Consider the following 21,296-nt stretch of genomic DNA (forward strand, 5'->3'; position numbering starts at 1 on the left):
TTACCAAGTGCATTATTCGTAATAGCGGGTTTCCACTTGTTTCGTGTCCAAGAAAAATCTGACTTGTCTACCCGTGAAAAGATCTGACTTTGCTTATGTTTATATCTGTAAAAACGTTGTCCGGAGCACTCGCACCCCGGTCCGGGTTTTTATAATGGATGAGATAGAGAATTATCATACTGCTATTTAAATAAACTGTGGAAAAAACTAACAAGAACTTTTTTTTTCTTAGGTTCTTTAACAAGAAACTAAAGAACTTGTACCTACGGACCTTAAAAAATATATATAATAAAACATTTTTAACTCTTGTATTTGACGGCTAAAAAGGAGTAATTAATTAAGTAAACTTCCAAGAATAATTTCTCTGTTAAGGCGTTAGTTTAAAAGGAAAAGACTTACAAGAACTTTTTTTTCTTAGTTTCTTTAACAAGAAACTAAAGAACTTTTACCTACGGACCTTAAAAATATATATATAATAAAACATTTATAACTCTTGTATTTGACGGCTAAAAAGGAGTAATTAATTAAGTAAACTTCCAAGAATAATTGCTTTGTTAAGGCGTTAGTTTAAAAGGAAAAACTAACAAGAACTTTTTTTTTCTTAGTTTCTTTAACAAGAAACTAAAGAACTTTTACCTACGGACCTTAAAAAATATATATAATAAAACATTTTTAACTCTTGTATTTGACGGCTAAAAAGGAGTAATTAATTAAGTAAACTTCCAAGAATAATTTCTCTGTTAAGGCATTAGTTTAAAAGGAAAAAACTAAAAAGAACTTTTTTTTTAAAAGAACTTTTTTTAACAATAACTTTTTTTTCTTAGTTTCTTTAACAAGAAACTAAAGAACTTTTACCTACGGACCTTAAAAAATATATATAATAAAACATTTTTAACTCTTGTATTTGACGGCTAAAAAGGAGTAATTAATTAAGTAAACTTCCAAGAATAATTTCTCTGTTAAGGCGTTAGTTTAAAAGGAAAAAACTAACAAGAACTTTTTTTTTCTTAGTTTCTTTAACAAGAAACTAAAGAACTTTTATCTACGGACCTGAAAAAATATATATAATAAAACATTTTTAACTCTTGTATTTGACGGCTAAAAAGGAGTAATTAATTAAGTAAACTTCCAAGAATAATTTCTCTGTTAAGGCGTTAGTTTAAAAGGAAGAAACTAACAAGAACTTTTTTTAACAAGAACTTTTTTTTAACAAGAATTTTTTTTTCTTCGTTTCTTTAACAAGAAACTAAAGAACTTACAACAAGATCACAAGAACAACAAGACAACAAGAAACTTTTACAACAAGAACAACAAGAAAACAAGAACTTTTTTTCTTAGTTTCTTTAACAAGAAACTAAAGAACATTTACCTACGGTCCTTAAAAAATTTATATAATAAAATATTTTTAACTCTTGTATTTGACGGCTAAAAAGAAGTAATTAATCGAGTAAACTTCCAAGAATAATTGCTGTTAAGGCGTTGGTTTAAAAGGAAAAAACTAACAAGAAATTTTTTTAACAAGAACTTTTTTTTTCTTAGTTTCTTTAACTAGAAACTAAAGAACTTTTACCTACGGACCTTAAAAGTTATATATAATAAAATATTTTTAACTCTTGTATTTGACGGCTAAAAAGAAGTAATTAATCGAGTAAACTTCCAAGACTAATTGCTCTGTTAAGGCGTTAGTTTAAAAGGAAAAAACTAACAAGAACTTTTTTTTCTTAGTTTCTTTAACAAGAAACTAAAGAACTTTTACCTACGGTGCTTAAAAAATATATATAATAAAATATTTTTAACTCTTGTATTTGACGGCTAAAAATAAGTAATTAATCGAGTAAACTTCTAAGAATAATTGCTCTGTTAAGGCGTTGGTTTAAAAGGAAAAAACTAACAAGAACTTTTTTTTAACAAGAACTTTTTTTTCGTAGTTTCTTTAAGAAGAAACCAAAGAACTTTTACCTACGGACCTTAAAAATTATAAATAATAAAATATTTTTAACTCTTGTATTTGACGGCTAAAAAGAAGTAATTAATTGAGTAAACTTCCAAGAATAATTGATCTGTTAAGGCATTAGTTTAAAAGGAGGAAACTAACAAAAATATTTTTTAACACGAACTTTGTTTTTAGTTTCTTTAACAAGAAACTAATGAACTTTTACCTACGGTCCTTAAAAAATATATATAATAAAACATTTTTAACTCTTGTATTTGACGGCTAAAAAGGAGTAATTAATTAAGTTAACTTCCAAGAATAATTGCTCTGTTAAGGCGTTAGTTTAAAAGGAGGGAACTAAAAAGTACCTGCATTGAACAAAATTTTATTTTAAATTTTCCCTTTCGATGCCCTAATGCCATATGACACTTTTTGGTGCTATTTCTGGAGGGGCTGAATTCTCTCTTTATGTTTTAATTTTTTTTCTTGCTTTACTTCGTGCTTGTTGATCAACGAAAACCATAATTTCAGAAAATGCAATTAATATATCTTATTTCCATATTTTAAGGTCTGAGCAAAGACCTTAGCTAGCCTTCCAAAAATGCTATTTATGGGATTTTCCTGTGCCCTTTCATTTTGTTAAAATCATCGTTCTTATGGATAGAAATCGCAAAGCTATCTAGCGGATTTTTGGAAAGGATTTAAGAATAAAAGCACGTGCTACCATACCACTTTTCAATTAACTAAAAATTAATATTGAGTAAATTCATTAAGTGAAGATTCGATATTCTTTGTTTCTGGGATGCAGAATATCTGATCTATAAATCTTAACACCAAAACACTTAGACACGCCTCTTTCTTTGTACTTATTCCTGTGCAATCTGTAGAACAGGGCCTAAGTGAATACTTGATTTTCTAGTTATTTTGTGGTTGCAATTTTGGTGCCAATTTGGGGATGGGGGACTTGTCCCTCTTAAAAGCGGATAAATCAATTTTTTGATATTTTTCTTTGAAAAATGTCCTCTTTGGTATTTTCATTGGAATAAAAAAACGTCCCCCTCCTAAATCTTTGAAAATACATATGGCCCCACCCCCTCCCCAACATTTTGTGAAACGGCACCACTATGTTGCAAACCCAAATCAAATTTGATTTAGACCATGTGTTTAATTTTCTAGATCAATTGTGTGTGCCTGCATCCTATGACCAAGAGATCTCTGTTTACTGTTGTTATAAACAGTGCATACCTTATGAGGTTTTTTTATTAAAGTATTGCTTATACAGGACCTCCCTTATCAACAATCGTACCTGCAGGCTATATTTTGGGTCACTAAGTTTCACACTTAAGGAAAGGCAATGATAAAAATAAACTGCAAGATACAAATACTTTTGACCTATACATATTTGTCTATATGCCTGTGGATAGACCATATTATTAAACAAAAGCTTATTAAGTTAAACTGACAAATATTAAAGTATACTGTTAATCAAACAGTGAATACACTGTTAACCTGACAAAGAAAAGGAAATTTACCATACCTGGGGTAGATACAGAATTAATGCTGGAGGGGGACACCGATAAAAATTTGAACCCTCCATTGGTATATTTTGCCCTTCTGAACCTGTAATTAATGCAATTTTGACTTTCTAGGGGGAGGGTCCTCTTAAACCACCCCCTGGATCCGCAAATGTTTTGTGAGATTTCTGAAATTGATAAATTTTTAGAACAAAATTTTGTTTTAATTGCTTAATGCTCAGTACTTCCTCTACTCCCAATTTTTTTAGAATTTCAACAACAGAAAATTCGGCTCTCTCGAATCCTCCCATAATACTTCAGCTTAATACACGTGCAAATGATTATAGTTTTTTCCTTTCAGTGCGGGTTTTTGTGCTGGTTTTGAATCAGTAAACTGGTTCTTTTCCGTAAAGCGGCCACTCCACTAGCCATATTATTAACATCAATTGGGTAATTTGTGAGGAGTTAGCTCAAATACATCCATGATCTGATTGGTTGATCAAATTTAAGGTTGAGGTGTGTCTAAATTGCTGAATAGAAGTACTATCTATGATTAATGTACGAGTCGCTTAAGGAATTCACTTTACTAACGGATATAAAATATAAGAAAGAGAAACTTTCTACTTGAAATGTTATAGAGTAACATAGTTGTGGTAGTGTATTCTAGTCTGATTTTTAGTAAGTCTACTGTGGCAGCTTTTGCTAGGCATTCGGTTGAGTTATACGCTAATGCGTTTTAAAATTTGCATTTAGAGGAATGTTTGTTCTGACCGTGTATTTTGTAATGTTATTACGCTGTTCTAATAAATTTATCCTGAAGCAGTTATAGTTGTATATATATAGGATTTCAAGCTTAGATGAATAAGGAATCACTGGCTATTCTGCCCAAAATAATTGTTTTTACTATTTTTAGAACTTAAATTACTTTATTAGTGGATAACAATTAAATCAACCCAAATGGTTCAATAATTAACAGAAAAAAAAATAATTTCAACTTAGTTTGAAACACTTTTAAGTTATAGCAACGTAAAACATGTGAGATCATTTACTTATCTGAGTTAGGTGCAATATTTATTATTATTCCTATGGATGGTCTAAACTGAGTTGAGGCCGAGGGCACAAATGCCCATTGTCTGCATAGTTACTAAAATGGGGGATGTGCCTCATAAACGGTTTATTGGTGGTTGTGCCAAAGAGCACTTTGAGTGTGAAAATAATCATTTAGCCGGGTAGATTAAACAACTATGTTTTATTTCTGGTTCTTTAAAGTTTCTCTAAGAGACAATGCATTTCTAATGTCGGCTTCTTCTTGATTTAGGTTTAATTGGCTGCCTTTGCTAATTTTTATGTGGGAAATTAACCACAGGTCAAAGCTCGCAACTAAAAAGGTACTCAGTCAGAAACCATAAAGCTTACTATAAAGGGAAATAAACCGGAAAAATAACTTGATAATTTCTGCTGAGATAACTGAACAGTTTTTTTTTTTTTTTTTTTTTTTTTTTTTTTTTTTTTTTTTTTTAATTTGACCAGTTTTTAAGAATTAAAGGACAGGTAAAAGTCTTTAAAGAATCAAAAGCTGTTTCTTAAAGTAAGGAAAGGAGATGCAATCCATCTCAAATTGATCTCTAATATTTTGAAGAACAATTACACATATCGAAAGCGTAATTAGGCTTATCTATTGAATGCCCTCCAATTGTGAGGTCTGGATGAACATCTCAGCTTAGCCATAATGCTTTTCAAGTTATCGTGCCAAGCATTTAAAACAAACTGGGTAAGTATCAACCTCTAAGCTAGGGTTACCAATTGCCACACTGTCATGTTTTTGCCGTATTTTTTTTTTTTTTTTTTTTTGCCTCATTTCACTGGAGTGAGGTTAAACCACTCTTTTTGCCAATTTTTAGCTAAAATCCCTTGTAAGAAATGATAATGGGAAAAGTTCTAATAAAATAAAAACTTCAATTCAAATTGTTCGAGTCTAAGGATACATTTAGTTGCTGGTGCTTTTCTCTGCAGCCTTTGCCTTGTCCAACCGCCCAATTGCCTTTCGGGCGTTTCCATTGAAAAAAAAGAAGATCAAATTATCAAACAGAGAATCAAATAAATAAAAGAAATCAGAAACATTTTGGTACAGCCGTCGTAGCAGGCTACTTAGATGTTCAAGCAACCATTCTTGTTGGAAACAGTGAGTATACCACCTCACTGGAGGAAGGTGATACAAAAGCAACCAGTAAAACCCAACTGATTTACAATGTATGTGGTATTATTGTCAAAGTGAATTAAGTTGTTTAAATATCTAATAAGACTAGTTATAGCCAGCACATACCCAAGAATTGGTTTTTGGTTTGACCCGTACTATCGAAATGACAAAAAAGGACACAGGAAGTGGCAGTAACATGCTCACAGTTTATTATTAATCGATAATTTTATTAGGTTAATGAAACACAAGAATTTTTGTGAGGTTTAAGGTGGGCCTCTGCTTTTGCTATATCTGTCTATGCAATTTAATGACTGGTGACACTGAAGTGACTCTCCCAGGCCACTCAGCGCGTTCCCAGGTGGCGGATAGGGGAACGTCCTGTAGATATGTAGGGCACCTCCCGGTAGGGAGGCGCGGACCAAGGGAGGACCCGGTCTCTGGAGGTCTTGAAATATAGCTGGAGCACCCACGTCTGGGGGTCATAAGTTCAGACAGAGGAGGTGAAAGGCCCCTCTGATGTGCACTGGGTAGGGCCCATCGGCGTATGGATGCGTCCCACCAGTCGCAAACCTTCTCCCAGCAATGAGAAATTGCAGGTGATGCAGGACGCCAGAAGGGCGCATTATCAGTAGTAGATAAAGCCAGCCCCTGCTAAGGATGGAGAGGAGTAGTTTACCGCCATCCTGATTTTAGCGAAGAAACTTTCTTTCTTATTAAAAATTATGAAGTGCAAACAATCAGGAATAAGAACCAATACTACCGCGTCCAAGGCAACCGACGAGGTTATCGAGTCCAGGGCAACCGACGAAGTCAACGTGTCTGGGGCAACCAACGATCTGGCAACCGAGAATCTTGTGAATAGAGACCCTTTAACAATGTTGACAACTCCGAACCCGGAGGCTATGCTTTCCCCTAAATTGATTTTATCTATTGGAACCCTGAACGTTAGGACGCTTGCTAAACAAGGTAAAATAGATCTTGTCCTAAATGAACTAAACCGACATAAATGGGATATTGTGGGACTTTCAGAAACACACCTACCTAGCACCGGCAAAGAAAGGATTGGTAACACTAGTCTGATACTTTCTGGGAGAACCGATGGCATCCATCGCCAAGGTGTTGGCTTTTTGATGTCAAGTAAGGCATGAAGATCCCTGATTTCCGTAACGCTTGTGTCAGAACGGTTGATTATGATACGAATGAAAGGATCGGTGATCAACATCACAACCATATAAGTCTACGCTCCTGAATGCAACAAACCAGATGAAGAGTCTGGAAATTCATACCTTCAACTGCAAAACCTATTTGACGTAACTCCCAAAAAAGACCGTGTTGTGGTAATTGGCAACTTCAATGCAATTGCTGGCAAAGCTTCTACTGTAAATGAAGATGCTATGGGTAAGTTCGACTTTGGATGACTTAACAAAAGGGGAGAACACCTTATTAAATTCTTTAGAGACAGCGATCTAGCTGTTACCAACACTCTCTTTAAAAACAGAGAATTGTATAAGGCGAAATGAATCCCACCGAACGGAAAAACCCGAAATCTTATTGACGACTTCATCATCTCTAGGTGGTGGAAATCTTCTGTGCTAGATACTGTCACCCTCACAGATGGCGATCTCGACAGCGACAATTCCCTGGTCATGTCTGCACTAAAGATACGCCTGAAATCTTCCGCAAAGCTGAATAATAGACCCGCTCGTTTCAACATACATCTTTTCAAAGACCCTCAAACCCTCCAGACCTACACCGATGAACTGTCTACTCAAATATCGGACCTTCTTTCTAATTTTCCTATAACTCTATCTAAAGAGGATATCGATAAACTGGTGACAGACTCCTCTAGGATCATCAGAAAAGTAGCGATGTCCGCCCTAAGATCCAAAAATGGTGATAAAAAGCCTTGGATAACCAACGAAATCATTTTATTATGTGCTGAGAAACAAAAACACGATAACAGGTCAGACAGAGAGAGCGGGGAGCAGCACTTCAAAGAAAAGCTTAATCCTGATATCCTTCCAAACCCTGCTGTCCTGGACCTGTTTTCCGTTACTGTCTCAGACCCCAGCCCACCTCCTCTCCGTTCTGAGGTCGAGGATGTCATCCAAGCGCTGAAGACTAACAAGGCCTCTGGGCCGGACGGAATTCAGGCAGAACTGCTGAAAGTCTGGTGTGAACCACTTATAGATCTTTTCGCAAGATTGTATCCGCTGTCTGGTAAGAGGGTCATTTCCCAGCCTATTAGTGCATAGTCACATTTGTTCCACTACACATGACGAGTTCAAAGGCGATATGTTGTAATTACCGTTCTATTCGCCTAACAAGTCAAATTGCTAAGATCTTCACCCGAATTATACTCCAACGGATCAGAGCTGTGTCATCCCTAGTCATCCAAGAATACCAAGCCGGTTTTGCACACTGGCAGATCGAGCGTTGACCAAATTTTCACTATTCACCAGATTTTCAAGAAACATCTAGAATTCAGTCGTGACCTGCATCACCTCTTAGTCGACTTTAGGCAAGCATTTGACCTTATTTGGAGAAATGGCCTATGGCATATCCTCCTCCATTACAGAATCCCACGAAATCTAGTAGATCGTATCAAAGTTATGTACTCCAAACTTGGGAGTCGCGTCATGACTAATGATGGCCTCCTGACAGTTTCCAGACTTCCGCAGGTGTCCTTCAATGATTTCTCTTGTCTCCAGAGCTGTTCAACCTTTTCCTCATAACAGTCTTATCCCTGGTGGAAACAGCTTGCGGCGCACATATAGGGGGTGTTCACACAGATAAGCTAGCCTACACCGACTATATCGACGAAATGGCTGAAACACCCGAGGATCTACAAGCCATTGCTAACGACGTCCTCGAAGCCACTAGTTCTTTTGAAATGATCATAAATGAATAAAAAACAAAGGCTATGTGCTGCTCACGAAAGCCGCAGGAAACTTTTAAGCCAGACCTGAAACTTAATGGAGAGAGTATCCAGTGGGTCGACGAGTTCCCTTACCTCGGTAGTCTGATAACCAGCGACAACAGTCTATCAAAAGACATTAAAAGACGTCTCACCCGAGCGAGTTCCAGTTTCAGGGCCCTTACGCCCATATGGCGAAGCAAGGATTTGTCTCTGCGGCTTAAGACACAACTTTTCGAAACCCTGATCATCCCCATTGCAATATACTCATGTGAAACATGGACGCTGAAGGTAAATGACAACCGTCGACTTGCAGCACTTGAAACTAAATGCCTCCGCCGCATCGCCGGGATCACTTACCTTGATAGAATCTCAAATGTCGAACTTCTCGAGCACCTTAAAGTACAACAAACAATTCTCATGAAGATCCAGCTCCAGCAACTTCGATGGTTCGGTCACGTACAACGGATGAGTCGGTCCCGTCTCCCAAAAATCACCTTCGAAGGCCTAATTCACGGTTCTCGTCCTCGTGCTCGTCCCCCAAAAAAGGTGGAAGGAAAACTGCACCTCACCGCCTCTCGGACCTTCTTCGCCTAGCAGAAGACCGTGAAGCATACAAAAGGCACATCCTAGAGGAAGATGAATATTTTCCCTTGTGCAATGAAGATTTTTTTCGACTTCGGCCGAAAAGTCGATAAAAAGTTACTTTCATCAGGTTTTTTTGGTCAAGGCCGTCCAAAATTAAATATGTCAGGAACCTAGTCCTGTGTTCGGACCCAAAAGTATGGTATTCTGATGTATGAATGGTAATTCTGACTGTAATTAAGTTAAAAGTCCGAACTATATAAGTTAACGCATGCAAACTTTTAGCATAGTATTACCTATTAAGTATACACAGATTGAGATTTATTATCTAATTCATTATTTAGAGGTTCACTTAGGAAGGTAACCTTCATAACTTTTGATCCTAAGCATATTTCAAAAATTTATGGGCAATAGGTGTGTTTAACGGTCATAGGATAGCTTATGTAGAATTCCTAAATGCCGTGAGAGTGATAAGAACAGTGAGAGTGGCTGCGCAGATGTATCAGCCGTTATGGTTCACATTTTGACCTAACTCTTTTGTGCGATTAATTAAAAAAAAAACTTTCCGAAAAATAAGTTTTTCAAAGAAAAGCAAAAGCCATGTTAAACTTGAGCTCAGGAGATACAAATACCTGTTAAAATTCAAACTCAAAACGACCAGAAAATACTATTAAAGAATAAATGAAACCCAAAATGAACAGAAACTAAATTAACAATCATAGCAAAAAACATGCAACAATTAATAATATAAATGAATAAACATATCTGAAAGCGAGTAATGCTTAGATTGAATATGAAAATCTTTGAACGAAAAAAATATTTTTCTATTGAAGCATAAATGAAACTTAAAACGAACAGAAATTAACTAAATAATCAAAGCAAACAAACATACAACAGATATTAATGTAAATGAATAAATAAATCTTAAAACGAGTGAAACTTAAATTGAATATGCAAATCAAGCTTGAAACGAACAAAAATCACTACCTAAAACCTACGTCTAAAGTCTAAAACCTACTGCGTCATTGGCGTTTTACTGAAAACCGATTTTATTACAAATATTTTCTTTTGTACTTAATATTGAAAATAAACATCAAAAATACAGTAAAATTTTGAACTGATGAGCTTTCAGCAATTAATATCATTATACATCAAATATTCAGTTTAATTTATTAGTTCTTTCAACAGTTGTTCAAGAGGAATATAGTTTCACTACAAACAAGAGTTTGGATACTGTCCCCTTCCTTAACTGTTCACTGAAAACGAATTATATTACAAATATTTTCTTTTCCAGTTCTTACAGCATTGAAAATAAAAATGAATTTAGAGTGAAATAAATTCTTGAACTGATGGATCTTTCAACAATTAATATCATTATACATCAAATATTCAATTTTCCAATACCAAGACTGTTCAAGACGAATATAGTTTTCAGTAAAGTGCCAATGACGCAGTAGGTTTTAAACTTTTACAGTAACAGAAGGAGGCGATACCCAAACTCTTGTTTGTAGTGATTTTTGTTCGTTTCAAGCTTGATTTGGATTCAAGCTTGGTTTGAGGAAAAAAGGGAGTGGAGGGGGGGGGGGGCTAGATGCCCTCCTATTTCTTTTGACTCTTAAAAATTAAACTAAGACTTTCAATATCCGATCAAATGAGCCCTCTTTGAAGTTATACGAGCATCCCTTCCATAAGAACCATATATGCCCCCAGGGCATAACTTGCAACGCCTACCCCCGGTCCCTGGGGGTTGTTTCGACACCGGAGTTTTTGTTATCTGACCTTTGAAATGTTTTTAACAAAATAGCATTCTCAAAATTTTTATCGGATGCATTTGGCAAAAAAGGGCCTGGGGGGGGGGTGGTTACCCTCCGATATCTTTGACGCTTAAAAAGCAAACTAGAACTTTCAATGTTCAATCAAATGAGCCCTCTCTGAAGTTTTGTAGGAGCATCCCTTCCATAGAAACAATATATGCCCAGGGCATAAATTATAACCCTTGCCCCGAAGACTGTGGGGGGAGTGTTATGCTCAAAGATAAAATTTCCAGAACTTTCAACTACGTTGAACAAAATGATTTTTTCAAAAATTTGGTTAGGTCTGGTTGGGGGATGAGTGAGTTGTGAAGAGCTGTCCCATGCCTTCCGATTACCTCTAGCTATTAAAAAGTGGATTGGCCATTTAAATTTCCAATCAAATGAGCCTTTTTTGAAGTTTCTGCGACAACGGTTTCTACAAAACCTTATGTGCCCCCAGGGCATAACTTACAACCATTGCCCTGAGGGCTGTGGCGGAAGTGTCCTCCTCAAAAACATAATTTCTATTTGGAAATCAACTTGACTGGATGTGTTTTGGGAAAATGTAGGCGTGAGAAGGGGGTTAGTTGCCCTTCAATCATTTTCGACTATTGAAAATTGCACTAGCCCTTTGAATTTCCAATTGAATGAGTCCTTTTTGAAGTTTCTACGACAAAGCTTTTTATAAAAACCTTATATAACCCCAGGGTATAACTTACAATCCGTGCCCCGAGGGCTGTTGGGGGAGTGTTCTCCTCAAAAACATAATTTGTATGAGGAAATCAACTGCGTGGAACAAAATGGCTATCTCAAAATTTTTATTGGATGTGTTTGGGGAAGTGGTGGGCGTGGAAGGGGTGTTAGTTGGCTTCCAATCACTTTTGACATTAAAAAAGGGCACTAGAACTCTCGATTTCCAATCGAATGAACCCTCTTTGAAGTTTATACGACGACCCCTTCCATATGAAGTGTCTCTGGGGAAAAAACAATAATAAAACATTGGAGCCGCATGGCCTTTACTATAGGCAACGCTATAGCGTTGTCTCTGAAAATCACCCCGTTTGGGCCTCAATTTTCCCTCGTTCGATACATCGGCAATTTGCAATCCTGCTCTAAGCCGAAACTAATGCATTTTCCTCATAACTTACGTATTTCGGGAACTTTTCCCAAGTTATTCTCGCCCCCACGAAACAGGATACTTTTACGTGTAAGTATTTCTGCCCCAAAAGTCTCAAGACAAATTCGAATGCCCGCTCTTTTGCAACTATTCTGTTACTAAGAACCTTTTTTCGAGATGACAATACTAAAACAGCAGTTTCGAACAGGAGCGTGTGAGGAATAATAAAATCCACAAATACATACTTTTTATGAATTAGCCCGTCCCCAAGAAGGGGATTGACCGAGGTCCATTCCCCCTCCAAGAAACTCTTTTAATGTTTTGCATTCTCTCCCCACAGGAACTGCTTATAATTGTAATATAAGTCACCTGCTTTTGCTGTTGAAAGGAATTTGGCTCTCAGTCATACATTTATTCTGCTTCTGAAATAATTTATGTGTACAAAAAAGATTTGAATAATAGAGTTGACCAACCAGCTTTATCTGTAAAACTGTTAATATTTGTGGTTTTGGAAACCTTTTACAGTGAAAATTTCGAAAGAAAAAAGGGGTACCATTGGTGTCCATGCTAACTTTTTATTGTGTTTTATACCTAATGATGGGGGATGGGGGGTTGGAGCCCATCGTATCAAAAAATAAGAAAAATATTAATGAGATAAGATTAATGTTAATGGTGTAGCCCAGAGAAGAAAATATCTTTTGTTTGCCTTAAATACCGATTAAAACCTATGGTCATTTTCCTCTGTTAAAATTTACAAGATCACATTGACCTTGTAACAAAATATATGCTTAAAAGCACCGCATGTTTTAATTTGCCACCTCCTGAGTAACGTTACTATATGACATGTACTAAACAACGATGCTTAAGTATTGCACACATCTTAATATTCTACGCGCTGCGCTGCGTTACTATGCGACACAGGCAAAAAATGCAGTCTTTAGCCACATCCCCCTTCTCCTATTCGTCATCAGTTTTTATCTGTCCCTTTAAGTCTTGTTTTGATGATACGATTAGCATCTAATCGATAATTATCGAGGATGGGCTAAATGTTCAGTTGACGTTCTGGTAAACAGACTGCTTTTTCTGCTAATTCTTCCCCGTCACAATCTAGTTCTATATTTTGTGTTGATCCGTCTTACCTTAACTCAATTTTTTGGAACCAGTATCTGACGCTAGAATAACGAAGATCGTCCTAGATTTAAAGAACTGTTCGTCTGGCCCTGATACTAACTCTTGCAAGGTAGTTTATTCTATTTTCCCACTAACTAAACTTATTAACCTTTTATTTCGTCATCTTTATTTTTCAAATTATCTTAGGCATCCTCAAGTTATCGTGTTATCATGGCTGGGTCACGCAATGATCCAGCTAATTATTGGCCACTGTCTCTATTACTTGTGTCTAATAATATTTTTGAGAAGGCGAAGGACTCTCGTCTTAATGCTTTTCAAATTTCTAAAATTTTTTTATAATTTAGTATTAGGTTCTGGTTTATTCTTGGACGTTCCTAAAAAATTGGACTGTTTTAACTCTTCTGTCGAAGTTATTCTACAGTCTTGGTTTGTCTCATTTGTGTGATAAGAGGGCCACTGTTCATTTGCTTTTCCGTTCACATTCTCAACTTAGCTATGGTGTCCTTCAGGAGTGAATTCTATGGGCAGTGCTGTTTTTATATGCGTAACTGACCTTATTTTGAAGTAAAAACAGATAAACCTGCAATTCGTGTTAGTCTTTGTCATCGTTATTTGTTCAGTTCCCATAATAATAATTCACCCTCAATACGTATTCTTGGTGCTTTTGTTGATGACAGCGTTATTGGCATTTCCGAGCGAATAGTCACTGGCTCGTTCAAATTTGCTGCATATATGTGAATAGGTAATATTAGGGTTTTATGTAAGAGTTTTATATATTTTTCTTGGTTAAAATATATCTTGACACGATGAAGGTTTGCACGATATTGATAGTCTAAGAAAGCTTAGCCATATTTTCCCTCATTGGATTTTAAGAATACTAATTCATTCTCCAATTAATCGCATGTCTCTTATTGCCTGACCATATTCCAGGTGGCAACTGTGTCATCTTTCTTGAAGCCACTCTCAATGGTTCCACATGATGCGTGGCTGAAAAGCTGGCTACAAAATTGTAATCCTTCCGCCTCTAATCCGTCACTTGATCTAGAATCCCAAGGCCCTTAGTTGCATTCCGTTGTTCGTCCTTGCTTGGTCTAATGATCACCTTCATAACTCAAGCATTATTCAAATTCCTCCCTTTCCATCGATAACACAGATCTTCTTGCTCTTTCCAATATCTCTCAGATTATGAGGAGTCTGCCTGAACCGGCTCGAATACTATACCATCTGGCTGGGACCTCTCCCCTTTTTTATTTTATATTTTTTTCTCTATGCCAACTGTTTGATGTTGCTGTCATTTCATGGTGAAAGATGTTTCAAATAAATGAGTAAATGTCCCCCGCCCCCGCATATCTGTACTACCGTTAACTAAGCCTTTTAGGGTGTGTGCGTGTTTAATTTAATTATTTTGTCTTATTTATAACATTCCTAATACGTTTATCTTATCATGGTTGCGGCGTTTGACGCAACTTCGGAAAGAAGAGCTCTAGCCCATAGTAACCGAAAATTCAACAACGCCTTTTGAAAAAAAATTATCTGAGGGTAAAATGCTGAAGATCATTGATTATTTAAGTACTCTACTAAGAGCGTTCTGACAATTTCTTCGCTATTAAGACTGAAAATTATAAGATCCAAGAAAGTATTGAATAAAACAGCAGCTGAGCCGATGAAATTACAATAAAATTTTGTTTTGTTTCTCAAATAAAATCGCGTTCCTCATTCATAAAAACATAAACTTGGAGGGAGCCAATTTTGGAGGCTGTGTGTGAATATTTAGGATGACGACTAGAAAAAGCACAACGAAAGGAATATGAAACGATCATACAAATATACTTTATTTTCATATATATAGGACAAATTACAATCTTGTATACAAGAAGACAGAAAAAAAGTTTCTCAAAGCAGTTAGAAGAGAGAATTTTGGAAGGATTGAGAAGCGAATTAATAAACTTAACAGTCAAATTCAGTAACAGCAAGATTCTATTAGTTTTAAATCATGAACATCTTATTTTGAGGAACTAGATAGCAAATTTACATTCTTTCAACGGTTAAATGGAAGAAGATATAGCACTGCTTGAGTTATATTACGGAGGGTCTTCCTTACAAGAAAAAGACGAAGAGCTGTATAAAATAAAAGCAAAAGAAAAGGTGATGCATCGTAATTATATGCCAATGAGTCTTCAAAATATCACCAAATAAAATTTTAGAAGTGGTAGCAGATAAGAGGTTGATAGCTTGATAAAAAAAGAGGGAACTGGGAGAAGAGAGAAAAGTCGAAATGGTTATTCGAAGGTAAAGACAATTTTTATTCCGGTTGGTTTAATTGATAAATATAGTAAGTTAAAAAAGAAAAATGTTTCTAAACGGGGTTTCTAATTTAGACAACGCGTCTGAAAATACCGATTTGGCGTTAAAACTGCTGGTTTTCATATAACTAGGACAAAATCCTTCCTTGAAAACTTAGGTCCTGAATATCAGCTTTGGATCAGTAATGTTCGGCAATCAAATATGTGGCCAGTTGATCCATCTAGGAATTAATAGATACGTGCATGTGTGCAAGAAAAGAAGCATACGGTTGGTTGGACATAGTCTTAAATGCCTTAGGTTTGCAAATTTAAATATGCTGGATTTCAATGACTGGCTGACAAAACTGGTGCCTTTTATTTACGAACTTCTTATAACGACAAAACACCTAGATCCCTAATTGTTATGATTAAGCACTGCTTTTGACGGGATGAAAACGCCTTTAAATGACATTTTTCAACAAGAAATTAAATCCATCATTTGTAAAATCCCATCGTTCGAGTAAAACTGAGCTCCTCACTTTTGTAATAGTAAAATCTAAAAAAAAAAAATTTCTGATGATAAGATACTGAAATTAGAATTCCAAAATTGAAATTACATTTGGAAAGAACCAAGGCAAATTAAACAAAGTTTAGCTTTAAGATCCCAAATCAAAACTTACGGAGGAAAACTTACTGGGCGTAACAGGATTTCTATCAGCGTTAGAGTTTATGAAATACACCACTTAAAACTAGTCAATTAGTGAAAATGTTGGTATTATTGGAAGATGTGCCAGAAAACTCCTTTCTAGGGAATACAATCCCAAAGCGCCATTCTGTTATATTAAACAGGAAGGTACAAAGAAGAGTTCATTTGATCCTATATAAACCTTTAGAATAGTGCAGTTTTGAGAAAATCCGATTATAAATAATTTATTATACGCTTTAATTCTTAGTTTCATTATTAAATTTGGCAATTGTAAGTTATCCCTCCCAGCCCAAAATAGCTACAAAAACAGCCGAGCTCTAACTTCTTTCTAAATGAGCATAACTTAGCTACGCTTCGTTAAGTTCTTTTACAGACATCATCAATTTAGTCCAATTTAAATTTCAAGAGTTTCTGCAAGATTATTTAGAATTTTTCCCTTGTCCGTTTGCTTTTTCAAAGTCTGCCATTTTTCTTTTACAACGACAGCTGAAGTTATTCGCGACATGTTTGAAAAGCAAAATAAGTAGAAAAGTCAATGCAAAAAAAAAATTTGAAACCGATTTCAACCTCTTAAACAAGGTCTTAATTCAAATAACTTTAAGGGCAACAAAAAATGAAGTTATGTCAGTAATAAAAAAAAATGTTACTTGGGCTATTTTATTAGGGCCAGGATTAATAATGTAAAAATTGCATTGTTTACTGCTGTAGGCATGGTTCAATGAAATGGGTGTTTACTTTTTTTCATAAAAACATGTTTTAGTACTTAGTAATATTGACAAAAATTTATATTTCGGTACTTGTCAAAAGTTTTATTGATATGAATCATACCGCGTACATGTTTTTTAATAGAACATTTTAAAACTACGCTTAAAAAATCATGCCTCCAATTCAAGGATAAAACATGGTTGCTCAAGAATATAGTGCTGCAATGGACATGGAAAGAACATTCGTAAATAATAATACACTTTTTGAAGTAAAACAAAGAAACTTAAAATTTTAATAAAACAACACAAAGAGAATTATACGTAAAAAAGAGCCTAACTTAAATTAAGCCACTTACTCTCCAAATTATGTTAGCTACACTAGCCACCCAAATTTCACTTCAAAGCAAATCACTTAGCAAACAATCACCTCAATTTTGGCAATAGTAAAGAATATCCCTTAAAAAGGGTTCTAAAGATATCTAGAAACACTTATTGCAAACAACAAATCCTTTGATTTCAGCGTTTTTTGTATAGTTAATAAGAAGGAAAATCAGTGGGTGATCAAAAATGATTAAAAAACAAACACCCTTATACTCGTACTTAGTTTTTCTCGGTCACACAATTGTAAAATACTAGTTCTTTTTCGCCAAGTTGGATGTAGAGGCTGACCTTCCACGGTACCTATAAAAAGAAGTAGTAAAAAATAATTCACTAACTGGGTATACTAATTGGCAATAAAAATCAAGAAGAAGAAAAAAGGAAGAAAAAAGGTTCTGTATTCCCCACTATCATTGTTACCACCAAAGAGGCAAAGACCCTCTAGCAAAGAAGAACACATAGAAAATGCATCAAAGGAGGAAAAGGAAAAGAAACTCCCACATAAATACTCGAACGGAATAAAAAATCGTTTTAATATTCCCCTTCCATAGGAAAATTCCTTGTGGCACTCTTGTCCACTACCCACCATGTTTATTGCTTCTGCGTTGTGGACATCCCGCGAAATTCACAAAAGTGCTAAACCAATTTCACGCACTTACTGAAGCCAAATCTAATGGATCCTTTCTCTTTCTTTCCTCCCTGGGAGCTAGTTTTACTAGACTCTTAACTAAGGCAACGCTAGGGTTTTGCCACTGAAACTATCGTTTCATCTCGTTTTTCTCACATCTTGAGGAGACATTTAGGCAGACTATCTTAGTTGTTCTTTTATGATACACATACGAAGTGGGCTGGAAATAAAGTTCATAAGAAGTTAAATTTATATCGCACCTTCTCCTTTTCCTCTTTTAGCGTCACGCATCTATATCCTATTTAGTCCCGCCCTCCCATTTCATAACGTGTTCTCCACAATCTTTACCCTGTTTTGAGCTAAACGAAGTATCTACGGTTTTATCCACTCTGAATCGATTGGTCAACTCAATAAAGTGACTTCTACCTTTTAATTGCCGCTGAAGCGAATAGATGTCTCTTATTGTTCAAACCCAGTGTTAAAGACAGCATGCACAGGCAATTTTCTCTCTAGTCTGGTGTACCACAAAAAACTAAGAAAATTTAGCATGAAATAATGATGACAGTTTAGTCACCGTTTCATTCTTCGATCCGAATACAGGTTTCATAGCTGAAGAACTCCAAACAGAACCTTTAATGAGGAAAAACAATTGACACCTAAGGACAAGCTCGAAACTCAATTCTATCATTTTGTCACAAATGTCTCATATAGTGTGAGGGATGACCTAAGTTAGTCGCTATCCTCAAAAAAAAAAAAAAAAAAAAAAAAAAAAAAAAAAAAAAAACTGAACTGAACTGCTCTTCCAGAAACATACCTTGAGAGAAAAATTGTTAAAGAAGTGACTTAGCTTGGAAATCTTGAGGTTCCCGAGGATTATAATGTCCGTGGACAACTTCACTCTCATTTGTTTCAAAAGTCCTTTTTAGGCATAAACCACGCTCTTAAAATGGAGTTCTTTACTTGCATTCAAATCGAAGAGACAAATTCGACAATGTTCTTACAGAAAGATATCGTTTACATCAAATGGAAAATAATATTTTCCTGAAAACTAGCATAGGAATGTTAGCAAAATATTCTGCATGGAATAGTTTGTGAGTCACAAGATAGCTAAAATAATGTGTCTTGGGAAAGTTAAAGAAATAAAAAAAAGCCCTTTGGTCAAGGACATTAAACGTTTTACGTTTGAAATCCTTCTTTATTATTATTCAAGAAACACAAATCTAGAACAATAAGCAGCTTCGTTTTGAGCTTTTGATGAAGGGAAAATTGTTGCAATGAAAATTGTGAAACAAATGGCTTAGTTAAATTGTCAAAAGTTCCATGCATTAAAAATGCATGGAACCATAACAAGGAACACAATTTCAGTAGTCAAATAATAATGGATATCATTTTAAGTGGTTTAGCGCATAATCCATCAAAGGGATTAAGCATAAACCCTGGAGGATGGACAGAACAAATTACATTAAATTATCTGATTTCCCATCAAGGCTCCGATATCTCCCTTTTAAATTTTGCATCGAGGGAGCCCATATGTTTTTTTTTTTTAGTAAAGCTTTATAAAGCCATCTTAATGATATCTATAATCTGTCTTTAATAGTATTTGCGTATCAGATAATTTTTCTGAGAAGCATAATTAAGCCATGATTCATTTTCTAAAGCCACGGGTAAATTCAAAAGGCATTGAGCAAAAAAAAAAAAAAAAAATAAAATCCAGATTCATATTCGACAATGATTTATTTTGACTATTCGGGATAAATAGTGTTCCCACTCGGCTGTCCTCTTCCAAAACTTATTATAGTACCTGCATATTCCAAGTTTTGAAGAAATCGCAAAACTGGAGATTTTTTTCATATTTGGGACGGGAGGAATAGATTAAAAGATAGTTTTGTCGATAGATTTTCCAAACCCAGCTTTCTTCCCATTCTCGTCCGTTCGCTTCTACTGGACGTACATATTAGATTTTGTAGTTCTGACTTTGCCATGGGACTCACTGTGTCGAGATTTATAGGAGGGGAGGGGGTCCATCCTCAACTCGGAAATGGACTTTTGTATAGACACTAGATTTCCCAGAGGATAACTGCACTGAAAAATTTTCAGGAAAGCTAGTCCATAGCTCAAGTAAACACAGATTTGACTAAAAATGAAAGTAAAAAAAAGAAGAAGATAAAGTAAAAAAACAAAACAAAAAAACAAACACACAAAACAAGTGTATTAAAAATATACCACTACAACGACTACTACTAACAGCCTACTGCAGCACCAAGTTGCCTTAGATCAAAACAGTTGCACACGCTCCTCCTCCCCCAACCTATTTAAGGGTCTTACCCACTCCCTTAAAGTTTCAGTTTCCTTTAAACCTTTCCTTAGGACCTCTTACCGCCCAATTCAGGGACGACTTGCATTTTTCGTTGAGCCCCAGAAGTATGAATAAAAAGACAATCTTGTCACTCTTTATCTACAAAACGTGCCCTAGCCATCACAACCTTTCTCTCATTATAATCCTAGAAAATTTGCCTGAACCACATTTTTCGTACAGCTTACTGTTTGATATACGATCAGTCAAAAAGGCAACCCAAACTATTCGTAGACAATGCCCATGAGAAACGTTCAAGAAGTTTTCCTCTGCCTTTTGAAGAGCTCACGTTTCGGAACTATATCACAGTCATTACCACAGCTTCCAATATTCGAATCTTGGTTCCCAGACTTATCTTCTTTTCCTTCAAAATTTGTTTCAACTATGGAAAAACACCTTGGGCCTTGAATATTCTACTTTTACGCTTTCACTGTATCCATCATCTTTACCAACAATGACTCAGGTAACAGAACCTATCTACTTGACCATCTTCTTCCTAACCAACATCACCTCTTCACCTTCACTTATTCGTGTTCTAACCAACTTATTCTTCTTAACATTAATTTATAAACTTATTCTTGCACCATGAACTCTCAAAGCATCCCAAGTTACATTCTTCTTGATAATATTTTTATTTAACACCAAACCAGCAAATAACCAATAACCATGGCTTCTTATTTGAAGAGGAGCAATATTGTCCTCGTACAAAGTACTAATCAAAGTACTTTTATTTATTGATCTGGTACACGGTACAAGGATGAGACCTTCATCCCCTCTTCTGTCGGCTGAATCCAACTCTTGCTCATAATCTACAATACTGAGGACTAAAGGCGTTTGATGACTTAGGCACTTCTCAATTATTAATCTAACAGTGAGAATCTAGTCAACGCGTTCTCTCCCCTTTCTAAAGCCTCTTCTTTAATAATTGAAATATTATCTATAACGTCTCTTAGCCTAGTAAGTATTAATGTGCTAAGTAGTTTTCTTCCTTCAGAAAGGAAGCTAATGCCTCTATAATTACCACATTCACACTCTTGTCACCTTTCTTACAATGGGGT

At 35.5% G+C, this 21,296-nt stretch overlaps 1 protein-coding gene across 1 annotated transcript in view; it reads right to left on the reverse strand.

The window, feature by feature from the left end:
• Positions 1 to 15,006: 15,006 nt before the first annotated feature.
• The window catches only part of LOC148955464 (uncharacterized), a 39,656-nt gene continuing 33,366 nt past the window's right edge, over positions 15,007 to 21,296 (reverse strand). Inside the window, exon 11 of the mRNA XM_089107399.1 lies at positions 15,007 to 17,560. Coding sequence (XP_088963525.1) covers positions 17,512 to 17,560 — 49 coding nt within the window. The 3' untranslated portion in view covers positions 15,007 to 17,511. The remainder of the gene's footprint in view (positions 17,561 to 21,296) is intronic.

The sequence above is a fragment of the Artemia sp. Qi Xiang Cuo genome, chromosome 2 (genome assembly GCF_049724085.1).
Source record: "Artemia sp. Qi Xiang Cuo chromosome 2, ASM4972408v1, whole genome shotgun sequence".
Lineage (NCBI taxonomy): Eukaryota > Metazoa > Arthropoda > Branchiopoda > Anostraca > Artemiidae > Artemia > Artemia sp. Qi Xiang Cuo.